General features: G+C 40.9%; 3 protein-coding genes across 4 annotated transcripts; all 3 read left to right on the top strand.

The window, feature by feature from the left end:
* The first annotated feature begins 1,063 nt into the window (after positions 1-1,063).
* LOC106586299 (putative methyltransferase DDB_G0268948) lies at positions 1,064-11,326 on the top strand. Its single transcript, XM_014173440.3, has 6 exons — positions 1,064-1,081; positions 9,067-9,260; positions 9,700-9,913; positions 10,200-10,300; positions 10,612-10,749; positions 10,968-11,326. The coding sequence occupies exons 1-6, from the start codon at positions 1,064-1,066 to the stop codon at positions 11,056-11,058; spliced, it is 756 nt and encodes a 251-aa protein (XP_014028915.3). The 3' UTR covers positions 11,059-11,326.
* Positions 11,327-13,596: 2,270 nt separating this feature from the next.
* LOC106586297 (putative methyltransferase DDB_G0268948) lies at positions 13,597-16,860 on the top strand. 2 transcript variants are annotated; one of them, XM_045707305.2, is made up of 6 exons: positions 13,597-13,811; positions 14,637-14,797; positions 15,233-15,446; positions 15,730-15,830; positions 16,144-16,281; positions 16,500-16,860. In XM_045707305.2, exons 1-6 carry the CDS (start codon positions 13,701-13,703, stop codon positions 16,588-16,590), a joined length of 816 nt encoding a protein of 271 aa, XP_045563261.2. In that variant the 5' UTR covers positions 13,597-13,700; the 3' UTR covers positions 16,591-16,860. The 2 variants fall into 2 exon arrangements, with proteins under 2 accessions (XP_045563261.2, XP_014028908.2); XM_014173433.3 differs by having other exon boundaries at positions 13,607-13,811; positions 14,637-14,809.
* A 2,279-nt stretch (positions 16,861-19,139) lies between these two features.
* On the top strand, positions 19,140-22,402 carry LOC145850257 (putative methyltransferase DDB_G0268948). The gene is made up of 6 exons (XM_082968972.1): positions 19,140-19,348; positions 20,174-20,334; positions 20,770-20,972; positions 21,249-21,363; positions 21,685-21,822; positions 22,041-22,402. Exons 1-6 carry the CDS (start codon positions 19,238-19,240, stop codon positions 22,129-22,131), a joined length of 819 nt encoding a protein of 272 aa, XP_082825098.1. The 5' UTR covers positions 19,140-19,237; the 3' UTR covers positions 22,132-22,402.
* The last annotated feature ends 1,292 nt before the right edge of the window (positions 22,403-23,694 follow it).

Below are 23,694 nucleotides of genomic sequence, written 5' to 3'. Positions count from 1 at the left end.
AATGAAGAAGATAAAAACAGAGTTACATCTAACATGCCAGTGTCACTGCATCCATTGGAAATGTGTTTAGTTTTTTGTGCAAGTATACTGTATTGTAGATACCTTTGTCTCTCTCATCTCAGTCAGTGGTAGGTCTGTCATACCTTCAAGGTAGAAACAAAACATTACTTGAGACAGGTCCATCTTAACATAGAATAGCATTACATTTAGGAACACAGTAGAAGTTAGAAATCAGTGTGGCTACTGATCTCCCTCCTGTGGAAAACACCAAATCTCATCAGGATCACAGCAATGGCACACACCAACCCAAAACAGGCAACAATGATCACAGGCTACAGACTGCTCTCTGTCAATGGCACAGAGAGAGAGAGAGAGAGAGAGAGAGAGAGAGGGAGAGAGGGAGAGGGAGAGAGAGATACATGTGTGATATGACGGGTTGACACCAGTGCCTCGCATTCAATGGAGGCTACTTTTCCAAAAGGTACAAATGATGTGGCTAGAACTATGGCTATAGGAACTATGGCTATAGACACCTGTAAATGTATTCTTTGTAATAATGTTTTAGGCAAAACATTTTATACAGAATGTTCTACTCATAAAGTGTCTGTGAGCTACGTACCTATATCGTCGGGCATTGTGAGGGTCAGGGAGGCTGTTGTTCTGAGCATGCCCTCTGTGAACACCACACACTACGGAGGCTGGGCAGGGTCACACTGAGCATCCTGTTGGCATGACTCTCTGTCAGGATGTCCTGTTTGACCAGCAGCCCCCTGCTCCCCTCCATCCTCATCCAGGCCAGGGTCACAGGGTCACCGCTCACCTCCGACACCTCACACCTCAACACCACTGGCTGGCTTCAGTGGTCTAGCTTGAAACCCCGGAATGAGAATCTCTGAGGATTCTCCTGCATTGATACCCCGTTTGGATGTTCTCTCTATGCTGAAGCCACCTTCACCGATGTTGCATGTTGAGGGTTTTGGGTGTTGTCAGAAACCACCCTATCAATGATTCTTTCAGACAGAGGGTGGACAGATCCTGCTCTTGTGGGTATCGGGATATAATCATGGACTTTCTACAGAAGGTAAGTCTATGTCCACTTAAAACTTTGCAGATGGGAGTTCTTAAGAGTAATTATTCACTTAAAAAGTCACGTTTCAATAATGTTGCAATTTTTATGTTTGCAACTGGCTTGATAGCATACAGTCGTGCACACATTTTGCTGCCGTAAAATGACATCTAAAAAGGATAATTGTTTTCTACTGATCTACACAACCTACTCCACATTTTGAAAGTGAAAGAAAAATTATAGAACATTTTCCAAATTACTAAGAAACATAAAATGAGGCTGTATTGATTGCATATGTCTTCAGTCACACCCCAGAGTTAATACTTGGTGGATCGAAGCACCTTTCGTACCCATTACAGCTATGAATCATTTTGAATAAGATTCTACCAACCTTATCCTATAAGGTTTTACCTGGGCTTTGCTCCATTCACATTTCTTTTGATCCTAACAAACTCCCCAGTCCCTTCCGGTGACAAGCATACCCATAACATGATACTGCCTCCACAGTTTGTCAGGATAAAAAAAAATATCAAAGGAGCAAAACCCAGGTAAAAAATTAAAGGAAAACCCACCTCTGTCACGTCCTGACCCTAGTAAGATGTAATTTTCTATGGTAGAGTAGGTCAGGGCATGACAGGGGGTGTTTTGGGTTTTCTATGTTTTCTATTTCTATGTTTGAGTTCTGTTTTTTCTGTTTCTATGTTGAGGTTGTTTGGGTTGATCTCCAATTGGAGTCAGCTGATCCTCGTTGCCTCTGATCGGAGATCGTATTTAAGTGGGGGTTTTTTCTTCCTGTTTTTTTGTGGGTGATTATCTTTTGAATAGTGTGTTTTCCTCTCTGCGTCACGGTTTGTTGTTTTGTGTGTATTCAAGTATTTTCATGTATTGCATTTAGTTTCACTATAAATAAATATGTGGACTACGAACACGCTGCATTTTGGTCCGATCCTTCGAACAGCCGTGACAACCTCAGTCTTATGAAAACCTAACCCTGGGATAGAGGTTTATTTTCAGTGAGACAATTACACTTATTTTTCTGCCAAAGACACACCAGAATGGTTTTATAACAGGTGTTGAGTGTTCTTGAGTGGTCTAGTTTCAGTCCTGACTTAAATTTGCTTGAAAATAAGAAACAATGTTTCAACATTGCTGTCCATCAATGATTCCCAAGCAAATTTACTGAGCTTGAGCAATTTGAACAAAATCAGTGGACATACAGTATGTTGCCCTAAGACATGGATGGGCAGGTTTGAAGGGGTGGGGGCCACAAAAAATCTGTGCACCCACATCCAGCGGAGAGAAGATTTAGCTATTTTAGAACTAATTTCATGCAATTCTACTCATTTTGCCAGGAGAGGAAAATTAGATGTTTTGCAGCTAATTTTCTGCAATTCTACACATGTTGCGATAAGGTGGAGAGAAATGTTTTCAGTTAGTATCTGAGTGAGACTGACTAACAAAAATCAATATTGTCCCCCCAGCCAGTAATTCAACCATAATAACAAGCTAAATAGCTGGCCGCTAAATTAACTTAGCAATCAAAAAATGTTAGCTGTCATGGGCTAATTGACTGACTGTCAGTGACTGACATAACAAGAGAAATTACGCCGTGTGTATTCTACTATTCTAACTTGCAACAGTAAGTTGAGACCCCGACTGAATTCCCCGACTGAGTTTTTTTTTGTGGAAATTGATCCGAGGGCCCATCCCTGCACTAAAAGTTGTGCAAAGTTTTTAGAATATTATTCAAAATGATTCACAGCTGTAATGGCTGCCTAAGGTGATTCCATCAAGTGTTAACTCTAGGGTGTGAAGAAGTATGCAATTAGACATCTTTGTTTTTTAATTTTTGTATTAATTAAGAACATTTTTTATAACTTTCCTTCACTTTGAAAATGTGGAGTAGGTTGTGTAGATCTGTAGAAAGACAACTGTTTTGTTCTTTAAAAAAAAAAAAAAAAAAACATTTTTAACATGGAGTTTATTCTTTCTCTCAGAGCAAACCAACCATTTTCTCTTGGCTCAGTATGAACTTTACTGTCAAATGTATATGTATATTTTCAATGTTTCCATTTGTTGACTGGCAATATTAAACCTTTTCAATTGTAATATGCCGACATCTATATATTATAGGACATGAGCGAAGGGACTCAAGTACATATGGGTCATCAAATCAAATCACATTTTATTGGTCACATACACATGGTTAGCAGATGTTAATGTGAGTGTAGCGAAATGCTTGTGCTTCTAGTTCCGTCCGTGCAGTAATATCTAACTTCTCTGAAGTCCACGGTCATCTCCGTCATAGAGTAATTGCAACATTTATTATGTAATTCAATTCAAATTACTTTGTTTTGTCTGTTATTTCCAAATTGACAGCTGGTTTAGATCCGAGAGTGAGTTGTGAGTTTTCTCCTCTGCCAGATTCAACTGCACTGCAGCATATTAGAGATGGAAATGCTACTTCTAACACCACATCTACAACAATCCTACTTACATGAACATGCACAACGTTGATCAGCACAGCCAGGGGAGATATTATTACAGAATGGATATATTCTATGTCTATAACACACTGAATATCATAAATGGTGAATAATACATTTTCCTATCTCTTTGAAAAATGTGTTGTTTGTATCTTGTGAAATTGTATAAAAGTTACTATTATCACTATTTTGCTTTGTAGATGATACAGATTTTTTGTCAGTATTGTTTTCCTTGTTTTTAGAGTAACATTTTCAGCAAATGTCTTATAGTTTTTTTCATTTTCTTAATTTCTTATATTTTCTCTTCTTGTTGAACGGATAAATCAGGGCATGCTTTTAATAGCAATATGTATATTTTATTATGTCTTCTCAGATAGAAAGAATCCTCCCTACGCTCTGTATAGAGAGAGTTCCAACATCAGTGAGATGACGTTGAACTGCAACTCTGGAGATGAACCTAGCAGAACAGCTTGGTACTGATGTACTTCTTATACAGTAATCCTCAGTGACATATGCTATCACTTGACCGGCCACTTGAATGGCAAAATTATTGAAACTTTGCTTTGGAAGAATTACTCTTAAAGTAACTGTCCATTCTCCAATTTATGCTTTGGCCACAAATACGAGTAAAGGATGAGTCAATAACATTATTTGGGTATTAACAGAATATGAACTTTTAACGGTGAGATTTTCCCTGGACACTTATTTTAAGACCCCCCTCAGCAAATAATGAAATTGTATTGCTAGAAGGTTTTATTCAATGAACTGAGACTTCACTTCTGCAGAAATTCCATGATTATAGCCCAATACACATGCCAGCAGAATACACCAGAGTATTCTTATTGAGCTGTGGCTCATAGTCATCATCATAGTCATCTCTGTTTTCACCATAATTGTAAAACCCTAGTCATTTGTTGCTTTGACAAAGTTATTTCCGAAGATTATTATTCATTTCATGTGATTAGTGGTTCATTTACGTCTGTCCTTCATTTTAAAGTCAACCCTTTTACGTGAACTGAACTGTCGTTCTAAAATGGTGAAACTATAATATATATATTTTTTTAACATTGAACATAGTCAAATCCTAGTGTGAAAGCAGGTGAGCTGGTTGTAATATTTTTGGCAATTTGCTAGTGTTTTGTGGTGGAAAACTGAGCAGGTCGAGCGTAACATGTCAACTCTGTTACCCATAGATAGATAGGCTAGAATTTTTTTTAACAATTTAGCAATTTTTGTGAAACTTTAAGATAAATAATTAAATCGTCAACCCTGTTACGGTCAACCCTGCTACTTTATTTGCCACTTAAAGTGGCAATCAGCAGTAGAAACAATTACAAAGCTGTTCCCCGCCCCTGTTTCAGTAAAAAGCTAAGGGATGGGGCTGGAGAACTGTAACCACTCTCAAATATCAAAATGATCGTTTAACCGTGTTTTGAGGCTATATAGTGTTTGTTAAAATGTACTTTGTTTACAAACATTGGAATAGAGCAAGGTTATATCTTGGGTTCTGATGGTGTATGACAGTTCAACTAAGTTCATGAGGAATTTATAAGTTATATTCTTCAAGAATCAATAGGTACATATCATTAATTTACAAGTCCAAAAATAGATGTTGTCGTGTCTTTGGGTACCATTAAACGGAAGACATGTTTATCAATTAACTCCCTGTAATTATTATCACGCGATTAAACTGATTAATCGTTTAATTGTAATTAACTAGATCGGGGCACCAAGGAGAATATTCAGATTACAAAGTTATAATTTTCCTAACATAACTTTCCTATATTATTATATAGGCCGATTATCTTCTGGTTTAAATGGTGTGTTTTACCTCTAGTCCAGTCTCATTCCAAACGTCGTAAATTGTTGTATCTGCACGAACCCAGTCTTTACTAAAATCATCCATACATCAATTGTCTTAAAATCATTTATTTACTACACTAAGTAATTAACAGAAAAACATACAAACAGTAATTATCGTCACAAAGGATTGGTATAGTAATGTACCCTAATGGCTAACAAGCATGGCTGGTCTGTTAGACAATGGGTCATAAACGGTCAGCTGAGAAGTTACACAGAGTTCATTAATATTAACAATTGACAATTGAAGGCTCACTCATTCGGGAACAATTGCAATCAATATATATTTACGCTCATGTGTCGTCGTGATCCTTGTTCGAGAGTTCTGTTCTGTTGTGGAATTTTGTCCGCGTTCTCTCTCTCTCTCTCTCGGTTAGAATAGATCTTTCAGAGCGACATTCATTAATGTCGTCATAGAATGGTTGTTTCGTTGGTCTTCGCGTTCGATGATATAATTTACTTAGCTGCAGACTAATAATTATAATCAAAGACTTGTTCTTATTCTGTCGGTCTCGATAGTCTAAAAGTTAACCAACCACGTGGTATAGTTCACTTTCAGTAGAGTACTTGGATGGTCAAACCTCTGGCCATAGAGTGTAGGCCTGGTCTGAAGAAATGTAAATCAGGGGGTGTTTTATAGTGCCCATAGAACAGGCTTGTCAAATGACGCCTGGTCCTGTATGGGTCCCTGGGGGCGTGCCTATGACTGAGTTAGATTTGGTTACAGAAATACAATTCTATTACATTACATCAGTACATAGCATCTCAATGTCTTACAAAAGCTTTATCCTTATTAATACATTCTATACAACCATTATGATGCTATTATATAAACAGTTTTATGGTAATATGGCTATATTGTCTCTTCTGACTATCACAAAATTGTACCAAGCGGATCAGTTCGTAGCTGGATTCTTCACCAATCTTCCATACCTTCTCCAGAACACAAAATGTCGCTTGGCTCTCCAATTCTATGAGTTGGAAGAATTTCCTGTGTCTCTCTATGGGCCATGTGGCCAGAGACTCTCCTGGAATTTTAGAGTTTTTACGACCCTTTACACACAGGGTGGATTGGGGGGAAGGTAGGGGGTGGTGGTGCAAAAGGGAGGGGTCAACTGTCCTCCCTGTACCAAAAGAGGCCAACGTCATGACAATGTATCAACTGCTGATTGCCCCTTTAACAGTCACTTACTATAGTCATTTTGTTATTTAACCTCTTGAGATGGGTAAAAGTGTTTATATGAAGTTGAACATGTGCTATTTATGAAAGAATGTTAAAATGAGGTGAAATCAAACCAAGTTACACTCCTAAAATGCAGCAAATTGGTGGAACGACGCTATTATGAGCAGCATGATGGAACACAGATTTTACATTGCACTAAAATCTGAACTATCAAGGCATGGACACATAAAACTGAAAGCTACTGTAACTTCATGTTTATTGTCAGCATTTATAATTATTTTCTTTATCTTTCTGTACAAGTGTATGTAATGAAACATAATCTAACAAAAAATAAACATAAAAAATAAAAATAAACATAAAGGCTGCAAATAAATTCAGTGCAGTTCCTTCCTATTTCTATGGCCCTATATGTTGTCTTATATTGCTGGTTTGTCATCACTACATTCCACCATTCACTCCCTCTAGAAATTATTTGGTCATTTAGTCATGCTTCTAGGGGGGGGGGGGGGGTTAAATCACTTGCTTATCATCACGTAATTACTGTAAATTTAAATGTAAACATCTCCAATGTTATACATGCTCTGGATCAGCAAGGGTTACAATAGGTTCAATATTCTGGACAGTCAAGGGTTAACACTGAGGCCCCAGCATGCATATGGCTATTTGGACAATCTGGGCACACTTCCGGTAATACTGTGAGAGGGACCTGGCAACTTTGCTTACGTGAAATATTCAGCTGAGAGAGAAACACATATAGCTTTACAAGCTCCATTGCATTTTGGAAGGTGATTTTGTTATATTTGACATCACAATTGAGTATGACTTCATTGCAAACTTTCAGAAGACTATTTAAACGTTTCTGTACTTGTTATTGTTTTAAGCTATTGTTCAGGAAACTGTTCTGTTCGATAACCTAATCCCTGCATCATGGGATCCAGTCTAGGTTGTCACGCCCTGACCTGAGAGAGCCTTTTTTATGTCTCTATTTAGGTTTGGTCAGGGTGTGATTTGGGTGGGCATTCTATGTCCTTTTTTCTATGCTTTGTATTTCTTTGTTTTGGCCTGGTATGGCTCTCAATCAGGGACAGCTGTACATCGTTGTCGCTGATTGGGAGTCATACTTAGGCAGCCTGTTTTCCTTTGGGCTTTGTGGGTGGTTATTTTCTGTTTAGTGTTTTGCACCTGACGGAACTGTTCGGTTGTTCTTTTGTTTTGCTTGTTCCTTTAGTGTTCAGTTGTACATTAAAATGACGAACACTTACCACGCTGCATTTTGGTCTGATTTCTTTTCCCCTTCATCTGAGGACGATGAAGACCGTTACATAGGTTCACAACTTTTGTCTTAAATGCACAATCTAAATGAAAAAAGTGTTAAACAAATCAATATATGTTTTATATATCTGAGATTCTTCAAAGTAGCCACCCTTTGCCTTGATGGCAGCTTTGCACACTCTTGGCATTCTCCCATCTAGTATCATGAGGTAGTTTTTACGTTTTTGCATTTCAATTAGCAGGTGTGCCTAGTTAAAAGTTAATTTGTATAATTGATTTCCTTCTTAATGCGTTTGAGCCAATTGGTTGTGTTGTGACAAGGTAGGGGTGGTATACAGAAGATAGCCCATTTGGAAAAAGACAAAGTCCATATTATGGCAAGAACAGCTCAAATGAGCAAAGAGAAATGACAATCCACTCCAGAGCTCTCCCCGAGAGGCATGAGACGAGGGCGGACACCCTCTCCCTTCCCGAGGGAGCTGGTTGAACGGTGGCCAGGTATAGATGCAGTTGTAATAGGAACCCCCTGGCACCGTGCTGAGGTCCCATCATACTCCCTGGGAAGGGAGAGACGCATCCCACTGGGACTGGATCCAGGAGGGACGGGTAGAGGTAACCCCGGCTGCGCTGGTCGAGGCTTCCTGTCTCTCCCAGCGGTCCATGGTCTGGACAACGCGATCCATCGTGGCACCGAGATGTTGCAGCATTGCCGCGTGTTCCCGGATGTGCTCCTCGACTCCTCGGGCCGGGCTACCGGCTCCTGCTGACTCCATGGGTGGTGTGAAATTCTGTCACGGTGAGCACTACTGGAGGAGAAGTTAGGTGCAGGAGAGCAGAGAGTTGTGAACAGGCGTACACTTTATTTGGGCAGAGGCAAATAAACAGATGGACGCCACTGCGTCAAAACCTCCAGCCAAAGGGAAAAAGTGCAAGGCGCGAAACAGTCACAAAAATGAGCACAAAGTTACAATAATAATAGAGGAGCCGATTTTTTTTTTGGTTACTACATGATTCCATATGTGTTATTTCAGAGTTGTGATGTATTCACTAATATTCTACAATTTAGAAAATAGTAAAAATAAAGAAAAACCCTTGAATGAGTTGGTGTGTCCAAACTTTTAACTGGTGCTGTATATTATCTGTATTGATCATCACATTTACACTATCACAAGCTATCACTCTCCTTTAGTGAAGGCTAGTTAAATAGTGTCTCACTGGTCCTCTCTCTTCAGAAAGTCCAGCCTCATGCTCTAGCTGTGGACCTGGGCTGTGGGATGGGGCAGAACTCACGCTTGATGGCCCCACACTTCCAGGAGGTGGTGGGCATCGACATTAGCGAGTGCCAACTGGAGGAAGCCAGGGCAGTGGCAGGGTTCAACAACATCACCTACAGGTGTTTGAACGTGTGTGTGTGTGGTCTAACTTTACTATCCTTTTGAGGTCCAAAAGTCCTCACAAGGATAGTAAAAGAAGAAAAATTGGACAAGTGGGGACATTTTGTTGATCCTATTTTAGGCATAGGGGTTAGGTTATGTGTAAGGGTTATGAGTTAGATTAAGGTTTAGTTAAGGGTTTGGGGTTAGGGTTAAGGTTTAGGGTTAAGGGTTCGGGAAAATAGGATTTTGAATGGGAATAAGAAATGTTGTCCCCACCTGGATAGTAAAACCAAGGTGTATGTTGTTTAAAAATGAACAGTGATGACAATCTGCAGAGACGGTCAATTACACTCAGCACAAAGGTCAGCAGTATCTCCCCACTCTCAATAGGCCCCTAGTTAATATGTTAGTTTATGTAGAAATCCTCAATGATTGGTGCTGTCTTAATACTTACAGAAAAGGCACTGCAGAGGAGCTGCCGTTTCCGGATGGTTCTGTGGACCTACTGACTGCAGCCTCAGCGGCCCATTGGTTTGACCAGCAGCGGTTCCTCTTGGAGGCAGGCCGGGTCCTGAAGCCTTGCGGCTGCATGGCTCTGCTTGGCTTTGCTGATAACTTCAGACTCCATTACGGCTCATGTGGGGACAGACTCACTGACATCTATGAGGAGGTGACAAACAGATCTAGAATGACATTCTATTTTTATGGTGACAAACCAATGCCACGTAATCGGCTCAGTGTGTCATATGTTTATTTTCAGTGGGTGCTAAGTTCAGTTGTTGTTTTCATGTAAAGAATGCTTATAAAATGTTTGTTTATTGAGACATGTCTCTTGTGAACAATATATGATTAACCTCCATGGGATCTTCTGTATGAATCAACAAACCCTCACAATTCTGTGTTTGATATAAGTACCATGTTTCCTGACTGGTGAGATTTTACTTTGCTATCCCCAGGTCAAGAAAGTGCTGTTACCATACACCAGCACACAGTTAGCAGTGGCCAACACCAAACTACAGGAGCTTTACGCTGCTATCCCCTTCCCTGACAAAGAGAGGTAACTCATACAGCCTCTGTGGGAACCCAGTAGAACAGCCAGTTACACATTAAAACATTTCTCATGGTGTGACTTTGACCCTGTGACTCTAAGTTTCTATTTGAGAATGAAATATATATATATACAGAAGTAATGTACTCCCTCCTAGTGACTCTCAGGTGGTCAAAATCAAATGTTGTACTCAATAAACTGCAGAACTATTCAATTTTATGACTTACTTGACTTAAACCTCTTGGCCCCCTTGGGAGCTTAGGGCATCCACTATGACTCTCCTCTCAGTTCAACAGTGTGGGTATCTGTTCTTCTTTCAGGATTGAGTGTATCCCACTGAAGCAGCAGATCTCAGTGAGGAACATAGTGGGCTTCATGGAGTCCTTCTCCATGTACCAGGCCTTCCAGAGGGCCGAGCCTAATGCTGCCACCGCACTGCTGCAGAGAACACTCGACAGGTAACAACCCTGGTCAATCAACGGATGAATGAATGACTGAATGGATGGATGAATGGATTATAGGTGAATGAATGAACTAATGAGATAATAAAAAATTATTGAACAAATAAATTAAGAAAGAAATGAACAAATAAATACAAAATCTCATCCATGCCACTTTTCTGGTCCATCCCACATGGAATTATTTTATAAAATATATTGATGTCATATTGTTGCAGGTTTCTGAAGGAGATGGGAGTCACATCACCAGACACACTCATGGAAGTGACAAGGGAGTATTTCTGTGTTCTGGCATCTAAACCGGAGTGAACACTCTTTAAAGTGTGAATGTGTTTGTGTGTAGACAGATGTGTCTTAAGCTTGTGTTTAGGCTTGTGTGAATCATGTTCAAGCTGTTATTAGAAATATTATTCTGTTCACATAAGATTTCATTGAAGTCCCTTTGGTTTTGTCTGCACTTTTCTATTATACATTGTAATGTAGAGTAAACTATTCACCTTAGTCACATCATTACCAAAATGGTTGCCACCTTTATCTTCCTTGCCTGAGATTTACAATAAAATGTCTGCAGACACAATTGTAAATGTTGAACATTATTTAACTTCAGGGCCGTATCAAGTGTCTCAGAGTAATATTAGGAGTGTGGATTTTAGGATCGGTTTTGCCTTTTAGATCACAATGAAAAATATAATATGGACAGCAGGGATCTGATCCTAATCTGAGACACTTGATACTTAGGCTGCGTTTAGACAGGTAGACCAATTCTGATATTTTTTTCACTAATTTGTCTTTTGAGCAATCAGATCAGATCTGAAAAGGATCTGATGTGAAAAGATCTGATGTAAAAACATCAGAATTTGGCTGCCTGTCTAAACGTAGCCACACTGCCCCAGATGTTTTAAAGATTTTTATTTTATTTTTTATATGCTGTATGCATGGGTTCAAACAAATTCATAACATTATGCAAACTGAGAGAAGACCTTTAACCGGTTCTTGGACCAGTCCTTCAGACATTGACCGTTTATGATTAACTCTTTCAGTGAGCTAGTGGTAGTGCAGCTCAGTACAAAGCCTGTTGATTTATGGCTCAGTGATCAGTTGGAATAGGGTTTTTATCTGAGTAAGGAGACTGAACTCATCAGGCTTTTGTATTTTCCCACATCAATCACAACAAGGAAAACACCTCATAGGAAAACAAGTTTCTGATCCTTCCCCCATCCCATCTCCATGGGACGTCTTATTGGTTCTGACACAGCACACAGCTCTCTTTGACCCCATGTAACCCTGGCCCAGCCTCATTAGCAAACAACCCACATCCCCATGAATCCGCTGCACTGCCCCTTCCTCTCTCTATCTGGGGCCTGTCTCATACTAGCCTGGCCAAGCACCTAGTGGTTTCCCTGGAACTGGCCCTGTGAAGAAAGGGAATCTCCTGCGATGAGTGTTGTAGGGTGTGTGTGATCACATTCCTTAACGTAGCCTCCACAACCCAGTGAGAAAGAGAGGTTGCAGGAGTTTTAGTAAAAACTTTATGAAAAGCAGGTCTCTTTCTGGGTTGGTGAATACCATTGTATTCCTGTGTTGTTTTCTCCTGTAGTATAGCTCAGTGACATGGATGGCCCATCATCTGTTTGAAGGTAAGGAGCATGCTGCCTCCTACTGGAAATACAGAGTCTCAGCTCATTGAAGAGGTCATGTTCTTCCTGAAGAGAAAGGTAGGAGTGACATACACCTGTTACACATTATACAGACTTGGTTTTCCTAAATCAAATATCATGGATTATGCATGCTCAGATTAAATGGTTACAGTCTTCTATGGATGTGAAATAGTTACAATGGAAAATATTATTGCGAAACATTACAGAATTATATCAATGCATGTTTCGTTCTAGCTTTTTAATGTTTTTGCACCAGAAAAAGATGGTCTATTTACATTCTAATGCCTTTAAAAATGTTTGCATGTACTAACAATGTCACATACATGTGTGTGTGACGTTGATGTGTCCTGTTTGACAAAGGGGCATGCAGCCCTTTGACCTGGCAGTAGATGTAGGGTGTGGGTCGCGTCAGGGCACCTTGCTCCTGGCCTCCTCACTTCTCCTCGGTGTTGGGGACCGACGTGAGCCCTGCCCAGCTGGAGGTGGCCCAGGAGCATGCAACCGTCACTAACATCTCCTAAAGGTCAGAGCCAACCCCAGAGGGGAGAGGAGGAAGGTGGACTGGACTGGAGGGTCATGTTTTGTTTTGAGTAACACTAACGTGGACTCAAACTCTTTTTACATTACAGTGAAAGATTTTTTTTATATAAGTAGGCCTAGTAGACTTGTAGGTACAAAATCATTTTATTCAGGGTGAATTTGACATGGATTTACCAATACCGTCTCACTCAGAACAGTCTTGCCTTATGTAACAGTACCACAATTTGATGGGAGAGGGGACTGAAGGGTTAAAGTCCTTTGTTGATGTGGACACAGTGAAATTAGGCCAAGGGCCAAACCGGACAATGGGACCCTTGTCTCCTCAAACTCGTACACGTCTTCCTGTAGTGAGCAAACATAAAAGCTAAAACTACTGATACTATTCTGGAACAGTGCCATCTGAACTATATCTCAAGAACGAAACCACAAAGTCGTGTGCAAATTCGAGCCTGGTTCCCATCGGTTTTTTAATGTTTTGCCATCTCCTATAGTGGAGGTGACAAGTTATTTGAAATTAGCAGCCCAGTTGTCATAGTAGATATTTTAACCTCTCCTTTATGTGACTAAGTGATTACTTGCAGTAGCCTCCTCTATCCCCCCCTTTATATACAGTATCTCTCCTCCTTCCATGTAATGATTGACAGATCCTAGTAAAGGAGCAGATCAGTCTCTGTGTCTGTGTCTGTGTCTCTGCTGAGTCACTGCAAGCTGGAAGGAGCACTAGGCTAGCGGAGCAGACGACAGCAGAGCACCATGACCCACCGGCTGTTTGAGGAGAAACACCATGCCTCCATCTACCAGAGGTACCGCTTTGTACCCCCAGAGGAGATCAGAGACATCATCCTGCAGTACCTGGAAAGGAAGGTGTGCCAAGAAAAGATAATATTACTGTTATAGACTGTCTTCTACATGACGTTAGACTTGCACAGTTGGCAGCTAAGACAAATCTTAGGTTGTCTAAGATAGGTCTTTGGTGTAATGGTTCCACGCAGTGTCCGAGATAGAAATGAAAGTAAAAAATGCCCTCTATTGCATAACATTTCAGGATTATGACATTTTAAATCAGATGTAGAAACCATATATCTCAACCATTTCCTGTTTCTAAATGCTTTTAAATCTTGTGACAATAGGTTACTAAACTGTCATCCATTATCTGTAACGCCCTGGCCATAGAGAGGGGTTTTTGTTCTTTATTTTGGTTAGGCCAGGGTGTTACATTGGGTGGGCATTCTATGTTCATTTTCTATGTTGTCTGTTTCATTGATTTTGGCCGTGTGGCTTCCAATCAGGCACAGCTGTTGTTGGTTGTTGCTGATTGGGAGTCACACATAAGTGCCTGTTTTTCCGTTGGGGTTTTGTGGGTAATTGTTTCTGTTACGTATTGCACCTGACAGTACTGGTTGGCTGTCAGTGGTCTCGTTTTTGTGTATAGTGTTCTTTCGTCCATTAAAATCATGATGAACACTAACTCCGCTGCGCCTTGGTCTACACTCTCTCCCGACAGCCGTTACGTTATTACCGTAAGCTTGAAATTCAGCATGCAATGTGTCATACCTATAGAGCAAAGACCAGCGTGTAAAATATATACATATATATCTGTATTGAACATCACATTTCCTCTATCACTAGCTATCACTCTCCTTTAGTGAAGGCTAGTTATATAGTGTCTCACTGGTCCTTTCTCTTCAGAAAGTCCAGCCTCATGCTCTAGCTGTGGACCTGGGCTGTGGGACGGGGCAGAACTCACGCTTGATGGCCCCACACTTCCAGGAGGTGGTGGGCATCGACATTAGCGAGTGCCAACTGGAGGAAGCCAGGGCAGTGGCAGGGTTCAACAACATCACCTACAGGTGTTTGAACGTGTGTGTGGTCTAACTTTACTATCCTTTTGATGTCCAAAAGTCCTCACAAGGATAGTAAAAGAAGAAAAATTTGACAAGTGGGGACATTTTGTTGATCCTATTTTAGGCATAGGGGTTAGGTTATGTGTAAGGGTTATGAGTTAGATTAAGGTTTAGTTAGGGGTTTGGGGTTAGGGTTAAGGTTTAGGGTTAAGGGTTCGGGAAAATAGGATTTTGAATGGGAATAAGAAATGTTGTCCCCACCTGGATAGTAAAACCAAGGTGTATGTTGTTTAAAAATGAACAGTGATGACAATCTGCAGAGACGGTCAATTACACTCAGCACAAAGGTCAGCAGTATCTCCCCACTCTCAATAGGCACCTAGTTAATATGTTAGTTTATGTAGAAATCCTCAATGATTGGTGCTGTCTTAATACTTACAGAAAAGGCACTGCAGAGGAGCTGCCGTTTCCGGATGGTTCTGTGGACCTACTGACTGCAGCCTCAGCGGCCCATTGGTTTGACCAGCAGCGGTTCCTCTTGGAGGCAGGCCGGGTCCTGAAGCCTTGCGGCTGCATGGCTCTGCTTGGCTTTGCTGATAACTTCAGACTCCATTACGGCTCATGTGGGGACAGACTCACTGACATCTATGAGGAGGTGACAAACAGATCTAGAATGACATTCTATTTTTATGGTGACAAACCAATGCCACGTAATCGGCTCAGTGTGTCATATGTTTATTTTCAGTGGGTGCTAAGTTCAGTTGTTTTCATGTAAAGAATGCTTATAAAATGTTTGTTCATTGAGACATGTCTCTTGTGAACAATATATGATTAACCTCCATGGGATCTTCTGTATGAATCAACAAACCCTCACAATTCTGTGTTTGATATAAGTACCATGTTTCCTGACTGGTGAGATTTGACTTTGCTATCCCCAGTTCAAGAAGGTGCTGTTACCATACACCAGCACAAAGGTAGCAGTGGCCAACACCAAACTACAGGAGCTTTACGCTGCTATCCCCTTCCCTGACAAAGAGAGGTAACTCATACTGTGGGAACCCAGTAGAACAGCCAGTTACACATTAAAACATTTCTCATGGTGTGACTTTGACCCTGTGTCTCTGAGTTTCTATTTGAGAATGAAATAAATATATATATATATATACAGAAGTAATGTACTCCCACCTATTGACTCTCAGGTGGTCAAAATCAAATGTTGTACTCAATAAACTGCAGGAGTATTCAATATTATGACTTACTTGACTTAAACCTCTTGGCTCCCTTAGGAGCTTAGGGCATCCACTATGACTCTCCTCTCAGTTCAACAGTGTGGGTATCTGTTCTTCTTTCAGGATTGCGTGTATCCCACTGAAGCAGCAGATCTCAGTGAGTAACATAGTGGGCTTCATGGAGTCCTTCTCCATGTACCAGGCCTTCCAGAGGGCCGAGCCTGATGCTGCCACCGCACTGCGGCAGAGAACACTCGACAGGTAACAACCCTGGTCAATCAACGGATGAATGAATGACTGAATGGATGGATGAATGGATTATGGGTGAATGAATGAACTAATGAGATAATAAAAAATTATTGAACAAATAAATTAAGAAAGAAATGAACGAATATATACAAAATGTCATCCATGCTACTTTTCTGGTCCATCCCACATGGAATTATTTTATAAAATATATTGATGTCATATTGTTGCAGGTTTCTGAAGGAGATGGGAGTCACATCACCAGACACACTCATGGAAGTGACGCTGGAGTATTTCTGTGTTCTGGCATCTAAACCGGAGTGAACAGTCTTTATAGTGTGAATGTGTTTGTATGTAGACAGGTGTGTCTTAAGTTTGTGTTTAGGCTTATGTGAATCATGTTCAAGCTGTATTAGAAATATTATTCTGTTCACATAAGATTTCATTGAAGTCCCTTTGGTTTTGTCTGCTCTTTTCTATTATACATTGTAATGTAGAGTAAACTATTCACCTTAGTCACATCATTACCAAAATGGTTGCCACCTTTAGTATCTTCCTTGCCTGAGATTTACAATAAAATGTCTGCAGACACAATTGTAAATGTTGAACATTATTTCACTTCAGGGCCGTATCAAGTGTCTCAGAGTAATATTAGGAGTGTGGATTTTAGGATCGGTTTTGCCTTTTAGATCACAATGAAAAATATAATATGGACAGCAGGGATCTGATCCTAATCTGAGACACTTGATACTTAGGCTGCGTTTAGACAGGTAGACCAATTCTGATATTTTTTTCACTAATTTGTCTTTTGAGCAATCAGATCAGATCTGAAAAGGATCTGATGTGAAAAGATCTGATGTAAAAACATCAGAATTTGGCTGCCTGTCTAAACGTAGCCACACTGCCCCAGATGTTTTAAAGATTTTTATTTTATTTTTTATATGCTGTATGCATGGGTTCAACCAAATTCATAACATTATGCAAACTGAGAGAAGACCTTTAACCGGTTCTTGGACCAGTCCTTCAGACATTGACCGTTTATGATTAACTCTTTCAGTGAGGTAGTGGTAGTGCAGCTCAGTACAAAGCCTGTTGTTGATCTATGGCTCAGTGATCAGTTGGAATAGGGTTTTTATCTGAGTAAGGAGACTGAACTCATCAGGCTTTTGTATTTTCCCACATCAATCACAACAAGGAAAACACCTCATAGGAAAACAAGTTTCTGATCCTTCCCCCATCCCATCTCCATGGGACGTCTTATTGGTTCTGACACAGCACACAGCTCTCTTTGACCCCATGTAACCCTGGCCCAGCCTCATTAGCAAACAACCCACATCCCCATGAATCCGCTGCACTGCCCCTTCCTCTCTCTATCTGGGGCCTGTCTCATACTAGCCTGGCCAAGCACCTAGTGGTTTCCCTGGAACTGGCCCTGTGAAGAAAGGGAATCTCCTGCGATGAGTGTTGTAGGGTGTGTGTGATCACATTCCTTAACGTAGCCTCCACAACCCAGTGAGAAAGAGAGGTTGCAGGAGTTTTAGTAAAAACTTTATGAAAAGCAGGTCTCTTTCTGGGTTGGTGAATACCATTGTATTCCTGTGTTGTTTTCTCCTGTAGTATAGCTCAGTGACATGGATGGCCCATCATCTGTTTGAAGGTAAGGAGCATGCTGCCTCCTACTGGAAATACAGAGTCTCAGCTCATTGAAGAGGTCATGTTCTTCCTGAAGAGAAAGGTAGGAGTGACATACACCTGTTACACATTATACAGACTTGGTTTTCCTAAATCAAATATCATGGATTATGCATGCTCAGATTAAATGGTTACAGTCTTCTATGGATGTGAAATAGTTACAATGGAAAATATTATTGCGAAACATTACAGAATTATATCAATGCATGTTTCGTTCTAGCTTTTTAATGTTTTTGCACCAGAAAAAGATGGTCTATTTACATTCTAATGCCTTTAAAAATGTTTGCATGTACTAACAATGTCACATACATGTGTGTGTGACGTTGATGTGTCCTGTTTGACAAAGGGGCATGCAGCCCTTTGACCTGGCAGTAGATGTAGGGTGTGGGTCGAGTCAGGGCACCTTGCTCCTGGCCTCCTCACTTCTCCTCGGTGTTGGGGACCGACGTGAGCCCTGCCTAGCTGGAGGTGGCCCAGGAGCATGCAACCGTCACTAACATCTCCTAAAGGTCAGAGCCAACCCCAGAGGGGAGAGGAGGAAGGTGGACTGGACTGGAGGGTCATGTTTTGTTTTGAGTAACACTAACGTGGACTCAAACTCTTTTTACATTACAGTGAAAGATTTTTTTTATATAAGTAGGCCTAGTAGACTTGTAGGTACAAAATCATTTTATTCAGGGTGAATTTGACATGGATTTACCAATACCGTCTCACTCAGAACAGTCTTGCCTTATGTAACAGTACCACAATTTGATGGGAGAGGGGACTGAAGGGTTAAAGTCCTTTGTTGATGTGGACACAGTGAAATTAGGCCAAGGGCCAAACCGGACAATGGGACCCTTGTCTCCTCAAACTCGTACACGTCTTCCTGTAGTGAGCAAACATAAAAGCTAAAACTACTGATACTATTCTGGAACAGTGCCATCTGAACTATATCTCAAGAACGAAACCACAAAGTCGTGTGCAAATTCGAGCCTGGTTCCCATCGGTTTTTTAATGTTTTGCCATCTCCTATAGTGGAGGTGACAAGTTATTTGAAATTAGCAGCCCAGTTGTCATAGTAGATATTTTAACCTCTCCTTTATGTGACTAAGTGATTACTTGCAGTAGCCTCCTCTATCCCCCCCTTTATATACAGTATCTCTCCTCCTTCCATGTAATGATTGACAGATCCTAGTAAAGGAGCAGATCAGTCTCTGTGTCTGTGTCTGTGTCTCTGCTGAGTCACTGCAAGCTGGAAGGAGCACTAGGCTAGCGGAGCAGACGACAGCAGAGCACCATGACCCACCGGCTGTTTGAGGAGAAACACCATGCCTCCATCTACCAGAGGTACCGCTTTGTACCCCCAGAGGAGATCAGAGACATCATCCTGCAGTACCTGGAAAGGAAGGTGTGCCAAGAAAAGATAATATTACTGTTACAGACTGTCTTCTACATGACGTTAGACTTGCACAGTTGGCAGCTAAGACAAATCTTAGGTTGTCTAAGATAGGTCTTTGGTGTAATGGTTCCACGCAGTGTCCGAGATAGAAATGAAAGTAAAAAATGCCCTCTATTGCATAACATTTCAGGATTATGACATTTTAAATCAGATGTAGAAACCATATATCTCAACCATTTCCTGTTTCTAAATGCTTTTAAGTCTTGTGACAATAGGTTACTAAACTGTCATCCATTATCTGTAACGCCCTGGCCATAGAGAGGGGTTTTTGTTCTTTATTTTGGTTAGGCCAGGGTGTTACATTGGGTGGGCATTCTATGTTCATTTTCTATGTTGTCTGTTTCATTGATTTTGGCCGTGTGGCTTCCAATCAGGCACAGCTGTTGTTGGTTGTTGCTGATTGGGAGTCACACATAAGTGCCTGTTTTTCCGTTGGGGTTTTGTGGGTAATTGTTTCTGTTACGTATTGCACCTGACAGTACTGGTTGGCTGTCAGTGGTCTCGTTTTTGTGTATAGTGTTCTTTCGTCCATTAAAATCATGATGAACACTAACTCCGCTGCGCCTTGGTCTACACTCTCTCCCGACAGCCGTTACGTTATTACCGTAAGCTTGAAATTCAGCATGCAATGTGTCATACCTATAGAGCAAAGACCAGCGTGTAAAATATATACATATATATCTGTATTGAACATCACATTTCCTCTATCACTAGCTATCACTCTCCTTTAGTGAAGGCTAGTTATATAGTGTCTCACTGGTCCTTTCTCTTCAGAAAGTCCAGCCTCATGCTCTAGCTGTGGACCTGGGCTGTGGGACGGGGCAGAACTCACGTCTGATGGCCCCACACTTCCAGGAGGTGGTGGGCATCGACATTAGCGAGTGCCAACTGGAGGAAGCCAGGGCAGTGGCAGGGTTCAACAACATCACCTACAGGTGTTTGAACGTGTGTGTGGTCTAACTTTACTATCCTTTTGAGGTCCAAAAGTCCTCACAAGGATAGTAAAAGAAGAAAAATTTGACAAGTGGGGACATTTTGTTGATCCTATTTTAGGCATAGGGGTTAGGTTATGTGTAAGGGTTATGAGTTAGATTAAGGTTTAGTTAGGGGTTTGGGGTTAGGGTTAAGGTTTAGGGTTAAGGGTTCGGGAAAATAGGATTTTGAATGGGAATAAGAAATGTTGTCCCCACCTGGATAGTAAAACCAAGGTGTATGTTGTTTAAAAATGAACAGTGATGACAATCTGCAGAGACGGTCAATTACACTCAGCACAAAGGTCAGCAGTATCTCCCCACTCTCAATAGGCCCCTAGTTAATATGTTAGTTTATGTAGAAATCCTCAATGATTGGTGCTGTCTTAATACTTACAGAAAAGGCACTGCAGAGGAGCTGCCGTTTCCGGATGGTTCTGTGGACCTACTGACTGCAGCCTCAGCGGCCCATTGGTTTGACCAGCAGCGGTTCCTCTTGGAGGCAGGCCGGGTCCTGAAGCCTTGCGGCTGCATGGCTCTGCTTGGCTTTGCTGATAACTTCAGACTCCATTACGGCTCATGTGGGGACAGACTCACATCTATGAGGAGGTGACAAACAGATCTAGAATGACATTCTATTTTTATGGTGACAAACCAATGCCACGTAATCGGCTCAGTGTGTCATATGTTTATTTTCAGTGGGTGCTAAGTTCAGTTGTTTTCATGTAAAGAATGCTTATAAAATGTTTGTTCATTGAGACATGTCTCTTGTGAACAATATATGATTAACCTCCATGGGATCTTCTGTATGAATCAACAAACCCTCACAATTCTGTGTTTGATATAAGTACCACGTTTCCTGACTGGTGAGATTTGACTTTGCTATCCCCAGTTCAAGAAGGTGCTGTTACCATACACCAGCACAAAGGTAGCAGTGGCCAACACCAAACTACAGGAGCTTTACGCTGCTATCCCCTTCCCTGACAAAGAGAGGTAACTCATACTGTGGGAACCCAGTAGAACAGCCAGTTACACATTAAAACATTTCTCATGGTGTGACTTTGACCCTGTGTCTCTGAGTTTCTATTTGAGAATGAAATAAATATATATATATATATATATATATACAGAAGTAATGTACTCCCACCTATTGACTCTCAGGTGGTCAAAATCAAATGTTGTACTCAATAAACTGCAGGAGTATTCAATATTATGACTTACTTGACTTAAACCTCTTGGCTCCCTTAGGAGCTTAGGGCATCCACTATGACTCTCCTCTCAGTTCAACAGTGTGGGTATCTGTTCTTCTTTCAGGATTGCGTGTATCCCACTGAAGCAGCAGATCTCAGTGAGTAACATAGTGGGCTTCATGGAGTCCTTCTCCATGTACCAGGCCTTCCAGAGGGCCGAGCCTGATGCTGCCACCGCACTGCTGCAGAGAACACTCGACAGGTAACAACCCTGGTCAATCAACGGATGAATGAATGACTGAATGGATGGATGAATGGATTATGGGTGAATGAATGAACTAATGAGATAATAAAAAATTATTGAACAAATAAATTAAGAAAGAAATGAACGAATATATACAAAATGTCATCCATGCTACTTTTCTGGTCCATCCCACATGGAATTATTTTATAAAATATATTGATGTCATATTGTTGCAGGTTTCTGAAGGAGATGGGAGTCACATCACCAGACACACTCATGGAAGTGACGCTGGAGTATTTCTGTGTTCTGGCATCTAAACCGGAGTGAACAGTCTTTATAGTGTGAATGTGTTTGTATGTAGACAGGTGTGTCTTAAGTTTGTGTTTAGGCTTGTGTGAATCATGTTCAAGCTGTTATTAGAAATATTATTCTGTTCACATAAGATTTCATTGAAGTCCCTTTGGTTTTGTCTGCTCTTTTCTATTATACATTGTAATGTAGAGTAAACTATTCACCTTAGTCACATCATTACCAAAATGGTTGCCACCTTTAGTATCTTCCTTGCCTGAGATTTACAATAAAATGTCTGCAGACACAATTGTAAATGTTGAACATTATTTCACTTCAGGGCCGTATCAAGTGTCTCAGAGTAATATTAGGAGTGTGGATTTTAGGATCGGTTTTGCCTTTTTGATCACAATGAAAAATATAATATGGCCAGCGGGGATCTGATCCTAGTCTGAGACACTTGATACTTAGGCTGCGTTTAGACAGGCAGACCAATTCTGATATTTTTTTCACTAATTTGTCTTTTGAGCAATCAGATCAGGTGTGAAAAATATCTGATGTGAAAAGATCTGATGTAAAAACATCAGAATTTGGCTGCCTGTCTAAATGTAGCCACACTGCCCCAGATGTTCTTTAAAAAAAAAAATAATAATAATATGCTGTATGCATGGGTTCAACCAAATTCATAACGTTATGCAAACTGAGAGAAGACCTTTAATCGGTTCTTGGACCAGTCCTTCAGACATTGACCGTTTATGATTAACTCTTTCAGTGAGGTAGTGGTAGTGCAGCTCAGTACAAAGCCTGTTGTTGATCTATGGCTCAGTGATCAGTTGGAATAGGGTTTTTATTTGAGTAAGGAGACTGAACTCATCAGGCTTTTGTATTTTTTTTGCACAAATTTGTTTACTTCCCTGTTAGTGAGCATTTCTCATTTTCCCAAATAATCCATCCACCTAACCTGTGTGGCATAACAAGAAGCTGATTAAACAGCATGATCATTACACAGGTGCACCTTGTGCTGGGGACAATATAAATACTCTCTAAAATGTGCAGTTTTGTCACACAACACAATGCCACAGATGTCTCAAGTTTTGAGGGAGAATGCAATTGGCATGCTGACTGCAGTAATCTCCACCAGAGCTTTTGCCAGAGAATTGAATGTTCATTTCCAAACCATAAGCTGCCTCCAACGTTGTTTTAGAGAATTTGGCAGTACGTCCAACCGGCCTCACAATCGCAGACCATATGTAACTACGCCAGCCCAGGACTTCCACATCTGGCTTCTTCACCTGCGGGATTGTCTGAGACCAGCCAACCGGACAGCTGATGAAACTGAGGAGTATTTCTGTCTGTAATAACGAACGCTCTTTTGTGGGGAAAAACAAATTCTAATTGGCTGGGCCTGGCTCCCAAGTGGGTGGGCTTCTGCCCTCCCAAGACCACCCATGGCTGCGGCCCTGCCCAGTCATGTGAAATCCATAGAATTGGGATGTGAAATCTATAGATTAGGGCCTAATGAATGTATTTCAATTGACTGATTTCCTTATATAAACTGTAACTTAGTAAAATTGTTGCATGTTGCATTCATATTTTTGTTCA

Source organism: Salmo salar, chromosome 25 (genome assembly GCF_965601325.2).
Source record: "Salmo salar chromosome 25, fSalSal1, whole genome shotgun sequence".
Lineage (NCBI taxonomy): Eukaryota > Metazoa > Chordata > Actinopteri > Salmoniformes > Salmonidae > Salmo > Salmo salar.
Note: the sequence above shows the minus strand (reverse complement) of the source record. Positions and strands in the feature narration are given on the sequence as shown.

What these genes read in the sequence shown, in the direction of transcription:
- LOC145850257 (XM_082968972.1), top strand. Translation starts at nt 19,238, where the DNA reads ATGACCCACCGGCTGTTTGAGGAGAAACACCATGCCTCCATCTACCAG. An exon ending in TGCAGTACCTGGAAAGGAAG is followed by an intron (nt 19,349 to 20,173) that starts GTGTGCCAAGAA and finishes CTTTCTCTTCAG; the next exon opens with AAAGTCCAGCCTCATGCTCT. An exon ending in TGGGGACAGACTCACATCTA is followed by an intron (nt 20,973 to 21,248) that starts TGAGGAGGTGAC and finishes GTGAGATTTGAC; the next exon opens with TTTGCTATCCCCAGTTCAAG.
- LOC106586297 (XM_014173433.3), top strand. Translation starts at nt 13,701, where the DNA reads ATGACCCACCGGCTGTTTGAGGAGAAACACCATGCCTCCATCTACCAG. An exon ending in TGCAGTACCTGGAAAGGAAG is followed by an intron (nt 13,812 to 14,636) that starts GTGTGCCAAGAA and finishes CTTTCTCTTCAG; the next exon opens with AAAGTCCAGCCTCATGCTCT. An exon ending in CGGCAGAGAACACTCGACAG is followed by an intron (nt 16,282 to 16,499) that starts GTAACAACCCTG and finishes ATATTGTTGCAG; the next exon opens with GTTTCTGAAGGAGATGGGAG.
- LOC106586299 (XM_014173440.3), top strand. An exon ending in TTCAACAACATCACCTACAG is followed by an intron (nt 9,261 to 9,699) that starts GTGTTTGAACGT and finishes TAATACTTACAG; the next exon opens with AAAAGGCACTGCAGAGGAGC. An exon ending in CCCTTCCCTGACAAAGAGAG is followed by an intron (nt 10,301 to 10,611) that starts GTAACTCATACA and finishes TTCTTCTTTCAG; the next exon opens with GATTGAGTGTATCCCACTGA.